At 32.4% G+C, this 24,678-nt stretch overlaps 1 protein-coding gene across 1 annotated transcript in view; it reads left to right on the top strand.

Annotated features, from left to right (window-relative positions):
- Positions 1 to 24,678, top strand: part of LOC134726618 (uncharacterized) — a 204,289-nt gene that overhangs the window by 83,293 nt on the left and 96,318 nt on the right. The window contains exons 72-93 of the mRNA XM_063591029.1: positions 122 to 301; positions 981 to 1,236; positions 4,203 to 4,360; positions 4,868 to 5,038; positions 6,681 to 6,933; positions 7,607 to 7,770; positions 8,119 to 8,301; positions 8,978 to 9,227; positions 9,651 to 9,814; positions 10,131 to 10,310; positions 11,137 to 11,392; positions 13,368 to 13,531; positions 14,262 to 14,837; positions 15,505 to 15,669; positions 15,974 to 16,223; positions 16,675 to 16,835; positions 17,732 to 17,908; positions 19,910 to 20,162; positions 20,788 to 20,951; positions 21,417 to 21,581; positions 22,408 to 22,663; positions 22,910 to 23,079. Of these exons, the coding sequence (XP_063447099.1) occupies positions 122 to 301; positions 981 to 1,236; positions 4,203 to 4,360; positions 4,868 to 5,038; positions 6,681 to 6,933; positions 7,607 to 7,770; positions 8,119 to 8,301; positions 8,978 to 9,227; positions 9,651 to 9,814; positions 10,131 to 10,310; positions 11,137 to 11,392; positions 13,368 to 13,531; positions 14,262 to 14,837; positions 15,505 to 15,669; positions 15,974 to 16,223; positions 16,675 to 16,835; positions 17,732 to 17,908; positions 19,910 to 20,162; positions 20,788 to 20,951; positions 21,417 to 21,581; positions 22,408 to 22,663; positions 22,910 to 23,079 (4,716 nt within the window). The remainder of the gene's footprint in view (positions 1 to 121; positions 302 to 980; positions 1,237 to 4,202; positions 4,361 to 4,867; positions 5,039 to 6,680; positions 6,934 to 7,606; positions 7,771 to 8,118; positions 8,302 to 8,977; positions 9,228 to 9,650; positions 9,815 to 10,130; positions 10,311 to 11,136; positions 11,393 to 13,367; positions 13,532 to 14,261; positions 14,838 to 15,504; positions 15,670 to 15,973; positions 16,224 to 16,674; positions 16,836 to 17,731; positions 17,909 to 19,909; positions 20,163 to 20,787; positions 20,952 to 21,416; positions 21,582 to 22,407; positions 22,664 to 22,909; positions 23,080 to 24,678) is intronic.

The raw sequence follows: 24,678 nt of genomic DNA on the forward strand, positions 1-24,678 counted from the left end.
TCTCTAATCACTATTAAGCTAAAAGTTCTAGATAGCTTTAAGAATCCAACATTTAATTTTTCAATTGTTGTTTTTAAACTGCTTAATAAAAGTGTGTTTACTCTACAAATTATTTTTGTAGACTTTTCCTTGGCTACTTGGCTGGCTGAAAACAGTATAACAGACACAGGTACATTACAGGAAGTTTTTGTTTCACAGCTTCTCTATAAACTTGGCATTGATGATTATATGAAAGATCCAAAGTGTGACAGAAATCAGCCTCCATATCAACCTTCAAATAATATGGGATGGAATCTAGACAGTAAGTTACACCTTAAAATAAATAATAAAAATGTTCTCTAAAGATGTCATATGATGTCCCCTTAGCAACATGGTGCACCGGATCAAACCCCTAGGCATCAGTCTATCCAGTTTAGTTAGGGCCATCAAGTGTACAATTCTTGCCTGATATTTATAAAATTTAAATCAGCAATGTGTCAGTCATATTAAAAATCAGTTCTAAAATCAACTATTTAAAAAAAGTATAAAAAAAATTATATAATAATTATATAGAAAATTGCATTGTAGGCACAACTTGATTCCTTGTAGGGTTGTTATGTGACTTATATTGATGGTTTATAACAGCATTGTCTTAGTCAGCTAAGAACAAAAAAGCTCTGAACATGAAAAAAAACATGATTTATGACCAAAACAATTATGAAAAAAGAATTACAGCTTTCTGTCTTTAGACAGGTTCATAACAAATGGAGTTAATAATGTTCAGTTTTTGTGATATCAAAATTTGTTGATAGATAACCTACCGGTATTGTGATTCCAGATTTTCACACATGCTTTGTGTTGTACTGTTGAAAATAATTTTTACAGTAAAACAATAAAAAAAAAATACTAAAGATCTTGTAAAGAAATGCATCACAACAGCTATGAATATATTTCTTGAACAGCCAAAACTGACGATTATAACAAAAATATTTTCATTTTAGAATGTAATAGTTCTGTAGATATACCTATAAATTTACCTACTGGAATCTCCTGTTACCTGTCTGATACCTGCACAGGTATAGATTGTTGTATACAGGTAGATAAACTAGGATTATCTGTCAATACCTATGTAGTACTGGATGCCTGTCACAACACCTTTACTGTTGGTGTAGAGAACTATAAACATACTACAACCATGCTGGATATTGACTATGGTGAAATACAAACTTTCTCTTTGATGGGATTTGTTAGAGTGAGGTATATGAAATTAACTATATGAATAGGCAGATGTGGTATGAGTGACTATGAGACAACTCTCTATCCAAGATAAATGTATTCAACACAGAACCGCAAGCATCTGATGTGAAATTGTGAAGAATCCATATCTTGAATTTATGTATATTTTTAGGCAGTTAAGCTGCCTTATGCCAGCACCCTGGATTTGTGTCCTACCCAATAAATGCTGAAATACGTGCCATTGTTATCATCTAGCTGGTTACTATGTTATTTATAACTTATTGGACTGTTTTTTCATACTTTACATTCTGGATTAAAAAAAATATGACCAGAAAAACCTTAAATGATCGTCGATTTTCCCAAAAGTTTTGAAATTGCACATAGGAAGTAGAGCACATTAAGAATCCTTGTGTAGTTTATTACCCCCTGTGCTTTTGGCTAAGATGTGAAAGAACAAATGCATGAAATATTTAATCGCCGAAAACCTCTAAAGACAAGTAGTTAAGTTTTCCCAAATTGCAAAAGTCGTAGGAATATTGTTTGTCATCAATACGTAGTACAACGTCAGTAGTCTATTATATAATAAGATCAACTGTTCATGCTGTTGGCGGCAATTTCAAACTAGCAGAGGAAATTTTATATCTTTTCAATTTCTAGGCAGGTGTTCAAATTAGCGGTGGTCCGTGGTCCGCGACATTCAACTTTTGCAGTCGGAAATTCGACTTTGTTTCTAGCTATATGTACACCCGACGGAGTCACCGTCCAATTAAAGAAAATAAGAAATAACTTTGCAAACCTTTTCACAACAGTCTCCAAATAAACGATCTAAAACTTATTTTCATCATTATAATTCATGACAGCGATGTTTATTTTGTTCAACCGCTAGCTTTATACAGAAAATCGCTGACAAATAGTGTTTAAATTCGACTAAAATCGTATCTGATTGACAAAAACGAAATTGTAAACACAATAAAATGGCTGCCGTGAAGACAAAATTTTACAATATCGGATCCAATTCTGGAAGCGGATAAGGGTAATTCCGGGTTTGGCGGTCAACTACAAAAAAATCCAGACAGGTGACAAATTACATCTATGCATAGTAAATGAATATAAACACTAGAATTGAAAAGCAAAAGATATATGTTTAAGAAAGAAATGTTCAGCAGAAAATATTTTATACAGACACTCAAAACTAATACTTTTTGACAAATTTTATTGTCAAAATCCAATACAATGTGACAGCTTGGAACAGTGTATCTAACAATATATATGTTCATGGTCACACTACAGTATAAATTTTCTTTATCAGTGATAAATGATGATAATGCATGTGAGATGCTTTTAAAGTGTAAACAAATTGCTGAAATTTTAAAGCGGTATTTTTTTCTCAATTTTGTAGGGTCAATTAAAGTAGCTGGAAGTTTCTTACTTTATTTTCACAAATAATGCAACTATATTATATAATACATGAATGCAAGCAAATAATATGATATATAAGTGGCGTCCTTAAGGCCACTCTACCCTCTCTTGTTTGATAACTTGGAAACGGTTGAGATCCCCACCCCTAAACCATATTCCGGTATTCAAGTTTAAGACAATTATAATAAATCAAATAAAATAAAGGAGTTGTCCCTGGAGTCACCCACCCCCTCCTGTTTGAGAACTTGGAAACAGTTGAGATTCCCACCCCTTCAGAGGCGGATTAAGAGGGGGGCCAGGGCCCCCCTTTTTGGGGAAAAAATTGGTTGCTTATATAGGGAATCACTGAAGCGTGACTGGAGCGGGCCCCCTCTTAGCGCAGTCAGTGGAACCCCACTTATGAACATTTCTAGATTCACCAGTGCCCAGCTTAACCATATGTATTCATGTTTGAGACAATATTAAAAATCAAATTAAATATAGGGAGAGTCGCTGGGGGTCACCCCACCCCTCCTGTTTTAGAATTTAAAAACGGCCCAGATCTCCAACCCTAAACCATATATATTCATGTATGGGACAAAATAGCAAATTATTTACATTTAATAAGTGCCAGTCAGTCAGACCTCAACTTGTACTTCTAGCAGTCAACTAAAACCAATGTTAACTTCCAAGTAGAACAACTGCAATCATTGCGTACTTGTATCACTGCAGACTGACAATAAAAATATACATTGATATATGCATTGCTTTTGAAACCTTGATTACATATAAATTATTTGCCTTAATAATTAACTCATTAGATTAATATAAATTTACTATAAATGAATGATTAATGTTGAAGCAACATTGCCACAGTTTTCATGATTACATTTGCCTTGGTTTTTGGTTAACTTCCTTCAGTGCTTACAGCGCTTTGATTTTCCATTTTACAAGAAGGAAAGAATAGATTATTTTAATTTTTAACACTAGCTTCAATATTTTACAGTTTTCAAAATATATAAGCTTTTTGACATTTTGTTATTGTCATGGCCTTTCATAGCTGACTGTACAGAATGGGTTTTGCTCATAGCTTCCAAATTATTTGGTCTCTAGTGGATAGTTGTCTACTTGGCTATTATGCAACATTTATTTTATATGTATTGTTTTTATTATGCCCCACCTACGAAAGTAGAGGGGCATTATGTTTTCTGGTCTGTGCAACTGTTAGTCCGTTCGTCCGTCCGTCTGTCCCGCTCCAGATTAAAGTTTTTGGTCAAGGTAGTTTTTGATGAAGTTGAAGTCCAATCAACTTCAAACTTTGTACACATGTTCCCTATGATATGATCTTTCTAATTTTAATGCCAAATTAGAGTTTTTACCCCAATTTCACGGTCCACTGAACATGGAAAATGATAGTGCGAGTGGGGCATTCGTGTACTGAGGACACATTCTTGTTAGTTGTAAGATTGATAAGTTCTACAATCATTGACGGATAGAGTTTTAGTTTATAATTGAAATGAAATGTTTTTATTCCTTTCTTTACCACACCATTTTAATAAAAATAACTTTATAATTTTCTTTTCTTTCAGTTACAAGATTGATGAGTTCTACAATGAGAGGATGTTTATTATCAGTCTGAACATCAGTATTTGTTATGAAGCTAATAGACCTTGTGCTTTGGAGATGGTGATACTGGAAAATAATAAACTTCCAATACCTTTCTGTGATTTCAGTCACGGATTCCCAGGTAAAATTACAATTCTCTTGGAAAACTTGTTTGTAAGTTGATTCAAGGAATATCATAATAATCAAATAAATACATCTGGTTTACGCTCAGAATCAAAAGATAAATGTTGCATGGCATTTGCAATTTTGAATCATTAAAAAAATTCAGTTGTAAACTGTTGTCCTAATATTTTACAAAAATAGTTACAAACCTCCATGTTGTTGATGCTGCAAATCATCAATCTGGTTACTTGACTTCTGTATACATTAATTTGACAGAGAAAAACGACCCAGATTTTTAAGTCCTTACAAAATTAGCTAAATAGCTAGAAAACTATTCAGAAACCTTCTGACAGGAAATGACTGCCTCAGCAGGACAGCTGAATTATGTAGTCCTCCTTGACCAAGAGGAACAATGCAGTATTGATCAGATAATTAGGAGGGGGAGTTTTGAACCACAAATACAGTGTCACCATGTTTGCTGTTGAGCTGGATAGACAAACTGAACAAAATTTTATATATTTAACAGGATTTTCCTTGGCTGCCTGGCTAGATAATAACAAAATAGATTTGGGACAACAGCTACAGTCCTATTATGTTGATATGTTGATGGAAGAATTAGGTATAGCTGGTTATTTACTGAATCCTCAATGTTGGGTGTCTGCCTATCAAGCTGATACTAACGGATTCAATACTGGGTGTAAGTTACTATATTAAGACAGATTAGGTAAAGCTGGTTATCTACTGAGTCCTCAATGTCGGTTGTCTTCCTATCAAACTGATACTAATAGATGGAATACTGGAGGTAAGTCATATTGCACTATCCAGCATAAAGTTTAAGTATGCCCTGCCACAATTTGATAGCAGTGATCATCTGTCTGTCATGTTTTAATTTTTAGACTTTAAGTAGTTCATCATTAAGTTATAGTCACATTATCTTGAAATTTGATACACATGTTCATTAATGCTTTAAATACATGTGCCACACTGGAGTTTTGATTGAGGTTCTGACTCAAAAAGGAAGTATGTTATATTTACTGCGAACAGGGAAACTATTCTTTGCTTTAGCATTTTGTGTAATATTTAAATTGTTTATTGATATAACACTTATTACAATTTTTTTAACACTTATCTAGAATTGGGGTTGCATAATATCAGTTTGAAATCTTCATATATTTGTAGGATTGATTTTAAAAATGTCCATTTGGAAAAGCCTGAGTCAAGTTTTTGTCGTTTATTTGTATAATATCAGCTTGTTAATTGTATCACTTGCTGTATGTCATCTTGTTTCCAGCAAACATGGCCTCTTACCAATACTTAGCCAGGAAAATAAACATATAGTTCTTGTTGAAATTTCTTATTTTAATGTTGATTCCTAAAAAAAGCCATTGAAATTATAAACAAAAACATTTGTCCGTCGTTAGCTTTTACAAAAATCTTCTCCTCTGAAACTACTGGGCAAAATTAAACCAAACTTAGCCACAATCATCATTGGGGTATCTCCTAGTTTAAAAAATGTGTCTGGTGACCCAGCAACCAAACCAAGATAGCCGCCATGTCTAAAAATAGAACATAGGGGTAAAATGCAGTTTTTGGCTTATAACTCAAAAACCAAAGCATTTAGAGCAAATATAACATTGTGTAAAATTGTTTATCAGGTCAAGATCTATCTATCCTGAAATTTTCAGATGAATCGGACAACCTGTTGTTGGGTGGCTGCCCCTGAATTGGTAATTTTAAGGAAATTTTGCTGTTTTTGTTAATTATCTTGAATATTATTATAGATAAAGAACTGTAAACAGCAATAATGTTCAGCAAAGAAAGATTTACAAATAAGTCAACATGACTAAAATGGTCAGTTGACACCTTTGGGAGTTATTGCCCTTTATAGTAAATTTTTAACAATTTTCATAAAATTTGTGAATTTTTACTAACATTTTCCTCTGAAACTACTGGGCCAAGTTCATTATAGATATCGATAATTGTAAGCAGCAAAAATATTCAGTAAAGTAAAATGTACAAACTCATCACCATCACCAAATCACAATTTTATCATGAATCCATCTGCTTCCTTTGTTAAATATTCACATAGACTAAGGTGAGCGACACAGGCTGTTTAGAGCCTCTAGTTTTTTACCAGACCAATTCTAAGGAATTAAGTATTTATATGTTCGATTTGCTCAGAATCATTATTATTAGATATCAAGTGTTCCATTTTATAACTTGTGTAGCAGACTTATCATTGCCAATATTACCATTGAACATGGCATGCCAATTACAAGAAAACTGTACAGGGATCCAGTTTTGTTTAAATGTAATAGATATATCTGTTTTATTTTCAGCCTGTGAAGCAGACTTATCACTTCCAACACTACCATCCAACATGGCATGTCGGTTACCAGATTACTGTACAGGGATCCAGTGTTGTTTATATATACCACTACTGGATATGTCTGTAGAATTCCATGTCCTGATTGATATCTGTAACCTCAAACTTAGTATTGGACTAGAGAACCTTGTCATCAATGAATCTTTGTCTGAGTACAACTTCAATGCACAGAACAATATATCCCTTGGTAGCATCATCAAACTAAGGTAATGAACTCTCTATCTCCCCTATGTTACTGTAAATTCAGAAATTACTGCGTGCATTTATTATTGCGATTTTGTCATTTTAAACTTGAATGCGATTTTAATTTTTACGATTTTGAGAAAGTCATGCTTAATTCAGTTAAAATATTAGTAAATGCGAGTTTTAATTATTGTGTTTACAACTCAGTCGCATTATTCGCAATAATAAAAACCTCGCAATAATTTCTGAATTTACAGTATATGTTAAGACACATTGTTTATTCTACTGTAAATTCAGAAAATATTGCGTGCATTTATAATTGCGATTTTGTCATTTAAGACTTAAATGCGATTTTAATTTTTACGATTTTGAGAAAAATCCTGTTAAATTCATATGAAATATTTCAAAATGCGAGTTATAATTATTGCGTTTACAACTCAGTCGCATTTTTCGCAATAATAAAAACCTCACATTAATTTCTGAATTTACAGTATTCTTTCTCTCCCTGAATTGTATGACTCTGAGTGTCACAAACATTGTTTAAAAGTAAAACACTGAGGGCTGCCTTAATTTAAAAAAACTACCCTATATATGTATAAGTGATGCATTGTTAAATATTTTCTGTTTTTTGTTAGAGATCATACAATACTGTGATACTTCTCCCTTATAAAGTTTGTATATTTTTTCAATTTTCAGTTATTCCATAGAAGATTTGGAAGCTGAAGAGAAGCTATCTTTCAGTTTAACAATAAAGTTTTGTTTTGAGAGTGATGGAGACTGTATATATAACTATGTAATATTTGAGGATTATAAGATATCTAAACAGCCATGTGATTGGACAGGAGGATTTGTAGTGCCAAGTAAGCGTTAATGAATCAGTTATCAAACTTTTCAAAATTATATAAAATAAAATGTTATAAAATTCAATTTTGATAGTTTATCTTTAGTTGTATTTTTTTGAAAGCTGCCTTTTGTCATTTACCTTAATTTATTTTTTTTCAATTTTGTGCTGTGATTAAACAGAACCAGGCAAATGTGTTAAACCAATTTTTATTTTTGTGGTCAAATTTGATTATGATGAGATTTACTTAAGATGTCCAGGAGTTATGACCCTTTATTCTGTACAACAATGGATATGTTAAGAAACCTTGTTTTTCTATCATCCCTTAGACTAGGATAATATCATACTGGTTTTTAATTGATTACAGATTTTAGATTGACTTCCTGGCTGACAGATCATAATTTATCACCAAGTTTATCACAACTCTCCAACTTGATGGCGTCAAAACTTCTAGAAGATCTGGGTATAGCTGAATACCTACAAGAACCAAGCTGTAATCCTGCAACAGATATAGCATTCAGCAATGTACAGAGTAATGGCTGGAATTCAGGTAAAATTACTCGAGTAATTTAAAAAAAAAACCATCAATTTGATCAAATTTATTTCCAAACAATGACTTATAGTTTCTAAATAACATTGAACTCTGTTGGAATGTTTTGTCTGTTCTCTGGTCAGGTTGTTGTCTCTTTGACACATTACACATTTCCATTCTCAATTTTATTCTCATATGCAATCAAATATCATATTTTGTTATTTTTAAATATTGCATATTTCCTAATAAAATCACTTCTCCTTAACCCATACCTTTAGGGTTATGTGCCATTTTAGGTATTTGACCTCACAGTGTTCCATTGTTTTGAAGGGGGCTTTGTGAATTTTCATATCATAGAATATACTTCAGAAATAACGTTAGCTGTCTTTCTCTGGCATTTATTGTAATTTAACTGAATTGTCCATGGCTGGCAATGAGCATGATTCTACTTGATATCAGTTGCCTGTTATATTATATGTGTTTTCAGATTTCCCAAGTGCTGTATTACCTGACTTGTCTGATGATGTTGTATGTCACCTTGACTCTATTTATATCTGAGTTAATTGCTTTTTTACCTGTATTCCCCCTTGCTTAAATGATATATTACCTGACTTGCCTTGTGATGTAGTATGTTACTTTGATTCTACCTCGTCACATACATCAGTTAATTGTTTTATACCTGTGTATTTTTCAGATTGCCCAAGTGCTGTGTTACCTGACTTGCCTAATGATTTAGTATGCCACCTGGATTCTACCTGTACATCTGTTACCTGTTGTGCACCTGTCAGCCTGATCAACAAAAACATACACTTTTTCCTCACTGTAGATCCATGTAACCAAACATTTAGCCTTGGTATAGAGAAATATCAGTTTGAATTTTCCCTATATGAAACAGATTTTAATATTCAGAAACAATTTCATATTGGACGGGTTTTAGAAATAGAGTAAGTTAAAATCTGTTCAATTACCAATGCTAGTGTATATTACCGACAAAAGTTTACTTTGATAGCTGTTTTAGCTATTTTATTGTAGTGCCTGCAGGATCAATAGTACATGAATATTTTTAAAACCAAGTATTTCAAGTCTTTGATTGTTTTGATGCACAGGGAAAACAGTCAAACTATTGTAGTAAAAATAGAGTGTACTACCAGTATATGTACCAATGCAAATGCTTTTCAATTTAAGAAATCCAAACCAGCAGTGAGATCTTATTATGATGTGAAAGAATTTTTGAATATTATATTTTGGAGTCAGTATGATAACTTTTTAAACAGTAAATTTATCAAATTTTCAATTGCAACTATTAAAAAGATAATTTACATGGAAGTGGTTACAGGGTTTTTAAATGATTTTTATATGATTTTCAGCTATAAAATCAGTGATATGAGTGGAGAGAACGTTTACTATTTAGATCTGGGCATAAAAGTCTGTTTAAATGATGGAGGACCTTGTCTTGTACAGGCTGATATATTCTCAAATACAAAGCTGCCAAAAATACAGTGCAGTTGGCAAAGAGGTTTCATTAATCAAGGTAAGAAATATTATATAAATGAAAGCTACAACATTTAGACAGTAGTGGCATATAGATTCTTACATTGGTACCAGTGGATTATTAGTAATATTCAATTGAGATATTTAAGTTAAGTTTAAAGTCCAAGCCTTAGAAAGTTTTGATAATTTAACTATCTCACTGAATAAATCTGATAATTTACAATTTATTATGTATATCATATTTCATTTTAGGAGATGGGTAAACACAGGAGAATTATCTGGTAAGTGGATGATATTTTATCAATTTATACTTAACTATTTTCTTTATTAACTTCTTATTTGTTTCCTCACTTCAGACTGGTCCTTGTCAAACTGGTACAAACAGACTGATTTCAAGCCTAATTTTACCTTAACAACAGATGGAGTAGCTCAACTGATGTTAGACCTTGGACTGTCAAAGTTCCTGTATGACAATAAATGTGATTATACAGACCCAGAATCTGTTTTTGTTAATGCTTATCAAGGATGGACATCTGGTAAGTCATATCATTTTGTTCTGTTTGTTATGAACTGCAAATAAATAAATATCATTTTTGGGACTTTTTATTAGATATAACTTAAACAATTACTACTTTAACAGTTTCATGGATTATACCTATTTCAGATTGACATGACAGTATAAGATGGAATTATCTATCTACCTGACTACCTTACCTGTTTCCTAGGGTCTATCTGTTTATTTTCAGATAGTCCAGACATCAAGATAGAGTTTCTGTTCTTACATGACTAGTCTTCCTGTTACCCAAATTCTACCTGTTTATTATTAAATTGTCCTCTGAAAAGTAAGATAGAGTTACATGACTTACCTGATTAACTTCAATGTTTCTTAAATTTACCTGTTTATTTTAAGATTGTCCTAACAGTAAGATAAAGTTACCTGACTTACCTAACTACCTTATCTGTTACCTGGATTCTAACTGTTTATTTTCAGATTATTCTAACAGTAAGATACAGTTACCTGACTTACCTGAATACCTCGCCTTTTACCTGGATTCTACCTGTTTATTTTCAGATTGTCCTGACAGTAAGATAAAGTTACCTGACTTACCTGTTACCTGGATTTTACCTGTTTATTTCATATTGTCCTGACAGTAAGATACAGTTACCTGACTACCTTATCTTTTACCTGGATTCTACCTGATTATTTTCAGATTGTTCTGACAGTAAGATACAGTCACCTGACTACCTTATCTGTTACCTGGATTCTACCGATTATTTTCAGATTGTTCTGACAGTAAGATACAGTTACAAGACTTACTCGACTACCTTACCTGTTACCTGGATTTTACCTGTTTATTTCAGATTGTCCTGACAGTAAAATACAGTTACCTGACTTACCTGATTACCTTACATGTTACCTGGATTCTACCTGTATGGGTATACAGTGCTGTTGGGATGTAGACTTTATCAGTAGATCATTCCACAGTTACCTGATAGTAGATACCTGTAATTACATACTAAAGTTTGGAGTGGAGAAGTTAGAGTTTGAAGTGACTTTAGATGATTATGAATGGGGTGAATGGAAACAGTTTGATCTATATGGAGTGGTCAGTGTCAGGTAAGATAATTATGATTGAAAAGAAACAGATTGATTTTCTATGTCATCTCTGTCATGTGATACTAACAATGTACCAGTAAAGTTTAACACTGAGAAAGGTGTCAAATTATAGTCTGTAAAAAATTATGTGCAGCAACGTTTTTCATAAAATTAACAAACTTGTTAAGAAATAAATTATTTTTCAAAATCTTTGATGAATTAAATATGTATGCCTTTTAAGCTCACCGGGCCGAAGGGCCAAGTGAGCTTTTCTCATCACTTGGCGTCCGTTGTCTGGCGTCCGGCGTTAACTTTTACAAAAATCTTCTCCTCTGAAACTACTTGGCCACAATCATCATTGATGTATCTAGTTTAAAATTTGTGACCCAGTCAACCAACCAAGATGGCCCCCATGGCTAAAAATAGAACATAGGGGTAAAATGCAGTTTATGGCTTATAACTCAAAAACCAAAGCATTTAGAGCAAATCTATCTGCCCTGAAATTTTCAGATGAATCAGATAACCCATTGTTGGGTTGCTGCCCCTAAATTGGTAATTTTAAGGAAATTTTACCGTTTATGGTTATTATCTTGAATATTATTATAGATGGAGATAAACTGTAAACAGCAATAATGTTCAGCAAAGTAAGATTTACAAATAAGTCAACATGACCAAATTGGTCAGTTGACCCCTTTAGGAGTAATTGCCCTTTATAGTCAATTTTTAACCATTTTTCGTAAATCTCCATGATCTTTTACAAAAATCTTCTCCTCTGAAACTACCAGGCCAAATTAATCCAAACTTGGCCACAATCATCATTGATGTATCTAGTTTAAAAAAGTTTTGACCCGGCCAACCAACCAAGATGGCCGCCATGGCTAAAAATAGAACATGGAGGTTAAATGCAGTTTTTGGTTATTACTCAAAAACCAAAGCATTTAGAGCAAATCTGACAAGGGGTAAAATTGTTTATCTGGTCAAGATCTATCTGCCCTGAAATTTTAAGATGAATGGGACAACCGGTTGTTGGGTTGCTGCCCCTGAATTGGTAATTTTAAGGAAATTTTGCTGTTTTTGGATATTATCTTGAATATCATTATGGATAGAGATAAACTGTTAACAGCAAAAATGTATAGCAAATTAAGATTTACAAATAAGTCAACAGGACCAAAATGGTCAGTTGACCCCTTTAGGAGTTTTGCCCTTTATAGTCAATTTTTATCCATTTTTCGTAAATCTTAGTTAACTTTTACAAAAATCTTCTCCTCTGAAACTACTGGGCCAAATTTTACCAAACATAGCCAGAATCATTATTAGGCTATCTAGTTAAAAATTGTGTTTTGTGACCGGGCAAACCAACCAAGATGGCGGCTACGGCTAAAAATAGAACATAGGGGTAAAATGCAGTTTTTGGCTTATAACACAAAAACCAAAGCATTTAGAGCAAATCTGACAAGGGGTTAAATTGTTTATCTCGTCAAGATCTATCTGCCCTGAAATTTTAAGATGAATGGGACAACCTGTTGTTGGGTTGCTGCCCCTGAATTGGTAATTTTAAGGAAATTTTGCTGTTTTTGGTTATTATCTTGAATATTATTATAGATAGAGATAAACTGTAAACAGCAATAATGTACAGCAATTTAAGACTCAAAAATAAGTCAAAATGACCAAAATGGTCAATTGACCCCTTAAGAAGTTATTGTCCTTTATAATCAATTTTTTACAATTTTCATAAAATTTGTAAATTTTTACTTACATTTTCCACTGAAACTACTTGGCCAAGCTCATTATAGATAGAGATAATTGTAAGCAGCAAGGACGTTCAGTAAAGGAAGATGTACAAACACATCACAATCACCTAAACACAATTTTGTAATGAACTTTCTGCTTCCTTTGTTTAAATCACATATGCCAAGGTGAGCGACACAGGCTCTTTAGAGCCTCTAGTTATTTTTGTTAAATTAATCTTTAATTTCTTTATTTTTCATAACTTCAGATATATGATAGATGATTTACCAGCACAACACATGTACTTATTCTCCATGACACTAAGTCTGTGTTGGGAGTCAGATGGACAAGACTGTGATCACCATGTTATATTTAATAATGCACTGCTACCCAAACCTAACTGTAACTGGAATAAACCTTATAATATCCCAGGTAAGATACAAAGTTAATTATTCTCCATGACAGTGAGTCTTTTTTGGGAGTCTGGTGGACAAGACTGTTATCACCATGTTATATTTAATAATGCTCTGATACCCAAACCTAACTGTAACTGGAATAAACCTTATAATATCCCAGGTAAGATACAAAGTTACTTGTTTTCCATGACCCTGAGTCTGTGTTGGGAGTCAGATGGACAAGACTGTGATTACCATGTTATATTTAATAATGCTCTGATACCCAAACCTAACTGTAACTGGAATAAACCTTATATCCAGGTAAGATACAAAGTTACTATAGCTGAGGGGCCATTAGGGTTTACCCTGGTCCATTCATGTATAGATACTGAAAATGGTTTCCATTATCTAACACTAGTTTGACTCTACCAAATGTTATAAAAATTGTACACAATGCACCTTAACACAAAACCCAAATCAAGTTTGAATTTGGGTGGCATCACTTTTACCACCCTGGAATAATGCCCCTTCATAAATAGAAAAATAAATAAACTTAATTTGCTTCAACCAAATGTTTTGAAACTTATACACAATGCTAATTACCACAAAACACTGATCAAGGATGATTTTGGATTTCACCACTTTTAAAGTTCTCTCTATATAGTGTTATATTTAAGCTTGGGCATCATCTGTGTGCCATTGATAAATTCTCATTGATTTTATAAAAAATTTAATCTTGATAAAGTTGATAAGAATTTATTTAACAGGTTGTAAGACCATTTTACCAGCTGACATTGTGTTTGTGGTTGATGAATCTGGAAGTGTTGGAGAAGATAATTTTAGATATACCATGGCTGCCATTGCAGATACCATTGATACATTGGTCGTGCGTGAAGACTTGATTCGTGTCAGCATGTCCTTATTTGAAGGAACTAGAACATCAAGGACATTATTTGATCTGAATAGTAGTTATAATAAATCAGAAATAAAATCATGGCTTTCTTCAGCAGACTATCGTAAGGGAGCTACCACAGATATTGCAGATGCATTCCAATTTGCCTGTGAAGAAATGTTTCAAATAGTAAAAGGGGAAAGAAGGAATGCTGAAAATTATCTTGTACTTCTTACTGATGGTAAATCAGACAGAAACAAAGCAATAGATAAAGCAGCTTTTTGTAGCAGTAAGAATGTCAGAATTATAACAGTAGGGATAGGATCTGGCATTGATGTAGATCTTCTCAATACAACAGCTTATCAACCAGATCATTTCATCAATACAGAATACAGTGAACTCAATACAACATTACCTGAACTGGTTACTAAGTCTGTGGACTGTAGTAAGGGTAAGAACTGGTTATTAAATCTTTTGTCTGAACTGGTTACTAAATCTTTATCTAAACTGTTTACTGAATCTATGCACTGCAGTAAGGGTAAGCAATTGGGATTCCACTGTAAATTCAGAAATTATTGCAAGGTTTTTATTTTTGCGAACAATGCGACAGGATTATAATCACAACAATTAAAATTCACCCTTTATATTTATTTATATAAACTAAAACTAAACAAGGTTTTTCTAGATTCCCCAAATATTAAAACTGAATTTTAGTCTAAAATGATAGAATTGCAATATTAAATGCACACAAGAATTTCTGAATTTACAGTACTTAGTCAAAATTATCTCCCTACAAGGTACACCACCTAATTTTTGATAATCATAAAAATGAAATTCATTGTAGTGTTGACACACTGTCTATTTAGCTCTTGAAAGCTTGTAATAAATTTATCCACAGAGTTCCATTACGATCATTATATATGCCTGTTGTTTTGTTAAAAGACAAAAGTATTAACTATAGCTATCGAGCATCATTTATTGTATTTTTATGCATTTTGTCAACTTAAAAAACTATTGTCTGACAGGTTGTCAGGGGGAAATTTTGAAAGTTCAAAAATATAAGACAAATTACAAAAGCTCAAGATACCTTGTAAATGTCTTTCGTTTATCCTTTACAGATTTCTCCTTGTCTGAGTTTCTGTCTGATAGTGGATTATCTACCTTTGATAGTTTTGCTGTGTCAAATTTAATGGATTATCTAGGTATATCTGAATACCTACTGACAGAACAGTGTAACATGACACAGCTACCATATAACTCTTCTGTGAATGGATGGATTGATGGTTTGTATAAACTTGTAAAAAAAATCATCTATCATGACGAAACATAAAACTTTTGAATTAGAGTAGATTTTGATAGCTATTAAATTTTGAGCAGACATGTACAAGTAACTTTAATATTGGATGATGAAACATTCAAGATGCTAGCATCATTCAGAATCTCTTAAAAACAGATATATCTTTAGTTTCAGATTTGGCAGAAATTGTTTCAATTAATTAGTAATATATATAGAACTCAGTAATTGGCATAAGTATTATATTTTTTAAATGTAAATAAACAAAAAATTTTGAAACGTTTTTTTTACAGATTGTTCTGTTCCAGACAAGACTGACCTCTCACCCTATGGTGTATGTTACATACCACACTCTTGTACCAGTATAGACTGCTGTGTAAATCTGCCTGGATTACACAGGAATATTCATGCTTCTGTGGACATAGACACTTGTAATTATAAATTGACTGTCAATATTGAGAAAGTTCATCTGGAATATTCACTGGTTGATTATGTATGGGGACGCACAGAAACTAATTCTTTGTTTGGACTCTTCAATGTTGTGTAAGTAACATTTAAAGTAAGGGCAAGTTATGAGTAGAAGTAGGTATTTAATGGCTGGAGAATTTTTGGGGTAAATAATGAATAAAGTAAGTCACATTTAATCTTATGAGTAAATAATAAGTAAAGTTAGATGGTAAGTTTCTTGAGGAGTAGAAGTGTAAATAATGAATAAAACACAAATATTACAAAGTAAAACTGGTTGAGAAACTAAATGAATATTAGGTGAATATGTAGGAGACTGGAATATTAATGCCGATATTGACCAAACAGGAAACAAAGCAATGTTATAGGGAATCTTCCTGGAAACTGTAACATTGATCATTTTGGTCCCATAGTATCTCATATTTAAAAATGCTTTCTATTGTAAAGTTTTACTACTTAAAACATAAAGATGTTTGTAACATTGATTAATGTATGATATTGAAAGACGATGGAATTGATATGCTTTCAGATTCACAGTAGAAAATCTTGTTGATGACAAGTTACTGTTAACCATGGATATATCTGTTTGTATGGAGAGAGGTGGTCCATGTGAAGTAATTCTGAATGTATTTAAAGATACTAGGTTACCTAAACCAGTCTGTAACTGGAAAACTGACTTTGTTATATCAGGTATTGTGTTTCCCCTCTAGCTGTAAATAAAACAAATTTAATCATTACAAAAAAGATTAAGGTGGCTCGTGAGTACCAAAATTTTATCAAAAAATTAAACCTTTATTTTTTCGTTACAAATTTTATTTATTACACTATTAGTGGTTACTTTATGATATGGTACAAAAAACAACCCAAAAACTTGATTTGGTTTGGCCCCAGATGACTTTAAAAATTAAAAAAGCTCCAAATTATCTCCCTTTGGTGCAAAAATGCCATTTTTTGGCATTAAATTTGAAAAATCTTTTTTAAATCATCGGTGACCGATATTTTTTATTATTGTTTTCAAATAAGCTGAACATAAACTAAATAATTGTAAGATTTAAGTAATTTCTGTAATTAGGTTATTTTTTTTTTATTTCGATATTTCCTCTTTTTCTCCTATTAGTTCAACAGAAAAAAAGGACATTAACAAAAATGTATGCTTCTTCCAGAGGCAGATTTTAGCTTAAATGAACGGTGATCCCATTTTTTATTTTATTTTACTTTTAAGTTTATGATAAAGTTCATTTATAAAAAAATATAGCGAATCCTATTTTAGAAAAACAAATTTGATTTATACCCAAGAGCCCCCTTAAGTATGGAAAAATTGATATTGCAGTGATATTTGAGTAACTGAGACAAACATAACCAAAATTTTTCTTGTATAGGTGGGTGGGGGTGTACATCAATTTCTTAATTTTTGCATTATCTTGCACTTAAGTCATAATATAGATAATATCAGTTGTTTCTGATTTTAAATGGCTGAACTTCGAAGAACTTGGAAGAAAGTGTTTCTTTTAAATAAGGAAGAGGGTGTATTTAGATATTTTATTGATAAGCAAATTATTTAATTAACATTGTAATACTATTTTCAGATTTCTCACTAGAAAACTTTTTAACCAGTAAAGGATTAAGTCCAACATTTAGCGACATACCAACAGAAGTATTATTACAGCTGTCAAACAAACTTGGTATAGCTCTATTCTACTTAGAAAACCAGTGTAACAGAGAAGATACTCCTTATATACCTAACCAGGACGGATGGAATAATGGTAAACAAAAAAGATGGGCTGTGGTATATGAACTTATTTTAATGCGGTATTGTTCAATAAACATGATTTCAACCAGTAATTTAAAGATAAGAGATGTGGTGGTTTACCAATGAGACAAATTTCAACCAAAGAACAAAGATTTAAATAGCTACAGACCTCTGTATATATGGCTTTCCACAATGAATAAAACTTACATTGTCAATAAAAAATTTTATGCCCCACCTACGATAGTAGAGGGGCATTATGTTTACTGGTCTGTTGCTCCGTTCATTCGTCTGGGGTTCCGTCTGTGCGTCCGTTCGTTCAGGTTAAAGTTTTCGGGTCAAGGTAGTTTTTGATGAAGCTGAAGTCAAATCAACTTGAAACTTAGTACACTTGTTGCTTATGATATGATCTTTCTAATTTTAAAGCTAAATTAGACTTTTGGCTTCAAATTCACGGTCCACTGAACATAGAAAATGAAAGTGGAAGTTTCCAGTTCAAGTTTTTGGTCATGGTAGTTTTTGATGAAATTGTAGTCCAATCAATTTGAAACTTAGTACATATGTTCCCTATAGTATAATCTTTCTAATTTCAATGCCAAATTAGATTATTACCCAATTTCATGGTCCATAGAACATGCAAAAGGATAGTGCGAGTGGGGCATCCATGTACTTTCTTGTTATGTCATAATAAGTCTATGATAATGTATTAGTTGTCATAGGAAATAGCTTTAAATTAAGTAAGTGGTATTAATAAGATATAAATTGTTTAAACATCAATCAAACAAGCACTGAAAAACACATGTTAAAGAACAGAACTGAATTTCATTAATTATGATCAGCATTAAACAAATATTTTTCTTATGGTCTCTTTTAAAGTAAAATGAAGTGATCTTTTAGAGAATTGGAAATTTCAGGTTTAAAAGTTTGTAGTGATATAGATGTCAAGATTAATTAATCATACATAGCATCTCCACTGATTTTGCAACATGGTGTAGTTTAGATCTTTGTACTGTTGAGCCATACATGTGATTCTTCCTGCGGGAATCAAAATCACCATACATATGATTCTTTAGGCTGGATTCAAATTCTACCAATTTTTAACTGGATTTTTGTGACAATTGATTTGGGGATGCTCGGGCGGGCGGGTGGCAATCAAATGTTGTCCGGGCATTTTCTTATGAACCATTCAACTAAAGCTTTTAAAATTCTAATATGTTGTTACTGATGACAAAATAGAGGTCAAGTTCAATAATGATGATTTTGACTTTTACCGTTCAGTAGTTATGGTTCTTGAAAGATCGTAAAATGGCGTTTCCAGTTGTGTCTGTGCATTTACGCATGAACTTTTCTACCAAAGCTTCCAAAATTTTAATATGTTGTTACTGATGACTAAATGGAGGTCAAGTTCAATAATGACGATTTTGACTTTTACTGTTCAGGAGTTATGGTTCTTGAAAGATTGAAAAATGGTGTTTCCAGTCGTATCCGTGCATTTTCTCATGAACCATTTAAACTAAAGCTTTTCAAATTTTAATATGTTGTTACTGATGACAAAATAGAGGTCAAGTTCAATAATGACGATTTTGACTTTTACCGTTCAGGAGTTATGGTTCTTGAAAGATCGTAAAATGGTGTTTCCGTTCAGGTTGTTGTATTTACTCACGAACCATTCAATCTAAGCTTTTCAAATTTTAATATGTTGATACTGAGGACGAAATAGAGGTCAAATTTGATATTGACGATTTTCACTTTCACCAATCATCAGTAATGGTTCTTGTGATATTGCCAAGACACAAATAAATGCTAATAAATCCGGTTTGCTGTCGTTGTGACAGCCTCTTGTTAAGGTATCTTTCATCAGGTGTATTAAGCATAGGTGAATTTAGATCTTATTTGTGACCTATTTATACTTGATAATTCTCATACATTACATTCTTTGATTTTTTATTGAATCTTAAGTTTGCTTGTCATAATTTGTTTTTCATTATTCAAAACTTTTTGTTTTATATTGAAACAGATTGTTTAAAGAAAGTAAATCTCATTGCTTTACCTAATGGTACCACATGTCACTTATCTAATGACTGCACTGGAGTTACCTGTTGTACAGATGTAGATCTCCTCAGTAGATCTTTCAGTACCAGTCTAAAACTGGATCCCTGTCAATATACATTACAAGTACAGATTGAGAAACTTGTTGTCAACATTAGTTTAGTTGATTATCAGTTTGGTAAACAAGATGGTGTATATTTATTTGGAGTTATACGACTTGAGTAAGTATAGCCAAAAATAATAATGTACAAGAATTAACATTTTGAATGTTTAAATTTGATTTTCCTCAGCAAACCCATCTTTTATGTCTTCAAAATTTTATATATATAACTCTGACAACACATTAGATTTTTCTCCCTGTTTAAGCTATGACATAGAAGACCTGAGATACAAGTGACAGTATATAGTCAATATACATCTGAGTGTTTGTTTATTGTATTTTATAGCTATGACATAGAAGATGTGAGATACAAGAGACAGTATGTAGTCAATATACATCTGAGTGTTTGTTTATTGTATTTTATAGCTATGACATAGACGACTTGAGATACAAGAGACAGTATGTTGTCAATATACATCTGAGTGTTTGTTTATTGTATTTTATAGCTATGACATAGAAGATGTGAGATACAAGAGACAGTATATAGTCAATATACATTTGAGTGCTTGTTTATTGTATTTTATAGCTATGACATAGTAGACCTGAGATACAAGAGACAGTATGTTGTCAATATACACCTGAGTGTTTGTTTATTATATTTTATAGCTACCACATAGAAGACTTGAGATACAAGAGACAGTATGTTGTCAATATACATCTGAGTGTTTGTTTATTATATTTAATAGCTATGACATAGAAGATGTGAGATACAAGAGACAGTATGTTGTCAACCTACAACTGAGTGTTTGTTTTGAAGCAACAGGACCATGTACAATAAGAATCCCTGTACTAACTAATGTTATTCTACCTAAGTCTGTCTGTGACTGGAAAAGTAACTTTATAGATCCAGGTACACTCACATATATATACATTTTTATAAATGTTTGTTTTAATGCAACAGGAATGTGTACACTTTTCTTCTTGTACTAACTAATTTTACCCAAGTCTGTTGGTGACTTGACCAGGCACATGTGTATAAATGTTGGTATGAAGCAACAGTACCATGCACAATTATCTTCCCCAAACTTTCTTAAGCCATTATACCTAATTTTGTCTGTGACTGGAAAAGTAACTTTTTAAATTCAGGTCTATACTTTAGTTATTTTATTAAGTTATGAAGATACATGACTTCTACAACCTTCATTCATTAGACTTCATATTGTCAATGATTTATTTGTATTTTTCTTTACTTTAAAATGCACCATGTTTGATTTTTTTTCCTTAATGGTAAATGACTGAGTTCTTTATATATATATTAAGTTTACCATTGTATACATCATCTGTACCTTTATACATTATCTGTACATTTTTGTAGAATTTTCATTCACTAAGTTCATGAAAGAAGAGTTAGGTTTGAGTGTTAAAGATAGTTTAACAGGTTACCAGAGGAAACAATTAATGGAGAGTTTAGGAATATCTGACTTCATGATGAATGTCCCCTGCAGCCGAACACCATATCCAAGTAATGGATGGACTAATGGTAAGGTGCAACATATTATATATAAGAAGATTCTATAATCTTATTGCATGTTTGTTATGTAAACTAGGTACTCAGATACGGTATGGCCAACACTTTTACTTGGATACAAAGTGTATATAGGAGTCTGACACCTTTGTAAAGAAAGTTGATCACATTAACTTGTATTCCATACTTTGTATCCATTAGTTTATAATGATATTTATCTATACATCTGATTCAGCTCTATGATACTGCTCTATGTATGACCTGCAGCATCTAATTGAACTGCATCGATGAGGGGGGATAGGACCTTTATCAGGACTTCGGGATGGGGTGTTTTTAAGCTTGGGATTTCTGAATTGACCCTTTCGGAATCTGGGAAATCTTTTTTTGAATTTCGGGATGTAGAGATTTAGATTCATTTAAATTCCAGACAGTGGGATTTCGTGTTTTAAGCCAGGGATTTTGATATCTGGACCCCTCCAACCCCTCCCCAATTGATAAACCTGCAAAGAAAAGAAGGATAATCTATAATCTTGTCAAAAGTTTGTCATTCTGACCTACATTGTGTGCTCTAATGATTTTTGTGAAGTTTAATTTGGTTAAGTTTTACTTGTTTACATATTTTACTAGAATGAATTCATAGGTGAATAGAAGAAAGGGAGACTTCAGGAGTGTAAACTTTCCTATTTTATAAAACACATCTGTCTATCTTCTGTTATATCAGAGACACTTGCCTGGTTACAATAACTCACCTGCATGTATTTGTTATTGTTGCAGTGTTAACAAGAAGTCCCCAGTATACATAATATCATATTTCCTTATATCTGATTATATTTTTTTTCAGATTGTGATACTTTGACCTCCGATCTTCCACTGTTACCAGGAACAACCGTCTGTGATATACACGAGACCTGTACTTCAGTATCCTGTTGTTTTAGTGTCGACAAGATAGGACAATCATTCCAGGCCTCTGTTGATATTGATCCATGTAAATCACTTCTGACAGTATCAATAGAAACATTCACCCTACAGAAAAATCTGTTAGATTTACAGTGGGGAACACCAGTAGAATTGTGGCTGTTTGGTCTGCTTAGACTGCAGTAAGTTTGTTTTTTCTTTATTGAAATTATTTCAGATGGCAACCTCTTTAAGATTACAATTCATCCGGTAGCAAATGTTTTAGAAATGGCATAATTGAAACGATTTATCAGATTAAGGTTGTACTTTAGTTGTACTAAAAGTTCTCTTTCATCTGAGTTAAATATTTTTTCAATATGAAAAAAAAATAATGATTTTAAATGCTAGTAATACAATGAACTATTAATTGATATGACTTCTATTTTTAGGCTAACAGTGAATGACTTGACATCAGAAGGAACTTATCTGGTAGACTTGACATTGAAAGCCTGTCTTGATGCAGATGTGTCTATACCTTGTTACCAGTCCATTGTAGTGTTTAAGGATTACAAACTTCCCAAATCTGTGTGTGATTGGAATTACAATTTCCCTGTAAAAGGTACCAATATTGTTACATGAGTGGGTTTTTGATTGTTTCCTTAAAGTTGTTTACTGAAGAACAATCTGGTTTTGTAGATAAAAAAAAAAGGAAGAAAGTAATATATCAGAAAAACCATAGGGAATTGCTTTTTTGACATATACTTAAAGATCTTTAATTGTTATATTGTTTAACTCTGACCTCATAGTTGCTTTATCATTATGTATTTATATTTCAGACTTTAGTATTGACTCCTGGATGGTTAACAATGGTCTGCTACAGAATGTTGATCAGTTACCACAATGTTGCTGTATCATGGTATATTTATATTTCAGACTTTAGTATTGACTCCTGAATGATTAACAATGGTCTGCTACAGAATGTTGATCAGTTACAACAATGTTGCTGTATCATGGTATATTTATATTTCAGACTTTAGTATTGACTCCTGAATGATTAACAATGGTCTGCTACAGAATGTTGATCCGTTACCACAATGTTGCTGTATCATGGTATATTTATATTTCAGACTTTAGTATGGACTCCTGGATGGTTAACAATGGTCTGCTACAGAATGTTGATCCTTTACCACAATTTTGCTGTATCATGGTATATTTATATTTCAGACTTTAGTATGGACTCCTGGATGGTTAACAATGGTCTGCTACAGAATGTTGATCCTTTACCACAATGTTGCTGTATCATGGTATATTTATATTTCAGACTTTAGTATGGACTCCTGGATGATTAACAATGGTCTGCTACAGAATGTTGATCCTTTACCGCAATGTTGCTGTATCATGGTATATTTATATTTCAGACTTTAGTATGGACTCCTGGATGGTTAACAATGGTCTGCTACAGAATGTTTATCAGTTACCACAATGTTGCTGTATCATGGTATATTTATATTTCAGACTTTAGTATGGACTCCTGGATGGTTAACAATGGTCTGCTACAGAATGTTGATCAGTTACCACAATGTTGCTGTATCATGGTATATTAAATATTTCAGACTTTAGTATGGAGTTCCTGAATGATTAACAATGGTCTGCTACAGAATGTTGATCTGTAACCACAATGTTGCTGTATCATGGTATATTTATATTTCAGACTTTAGTATGGACTCCTGGATGCTTAACAATGGTCTTTTACAGAATGTTGATCCTTTACCACAATGTTGCTGTATCATGGTATATTTATATTTCAGACTTTAGTATTGACTCCTGGATGATTAACAATGGTCTGCTACAGAATGTTGATCCTTAACCACAATTTTGCTGTATCATGGTATATTTATATTTCAGACTTTAGTATTGACTCCTGGATGGTTAACAATGGTCTGCTACAGAATGTTGATCCTTTACCACAATGTTGCTGTATCATGGTATATTTATATTTCAGACTTTAGTATGGAGTCCTGGATGGTTAACAATGGTCTGCTACAGAATGTTGATCCTTTACCACACTGTTGCTGTATCATGGTATATTTATATTTCAGACTTTAGTATGGACTCCTGGATGGTTAACAATGGTCTGCTACAGAATGTTGATCAGTTACCACAATGTTGCTGTATCATGGTATATTTATATTTCAGACTTTAGTATGGACTCCTGGAT

Source organism: Mytilus trossulus, chromosome 7, assembly GCF_036588685.1.
Source record: "Mytilus trossulus isolate FHL-02 chromosome 7, PNRI_Mtr1.1.1.hap1, whole genome shotgun sequence".
Classification (NCBI taxonomy): Eukaryota; Metazoa; Mollusca; class Bivalvia; order Mytilida; family Mytilidae; genus Mytilus; species Mytilus trossulus.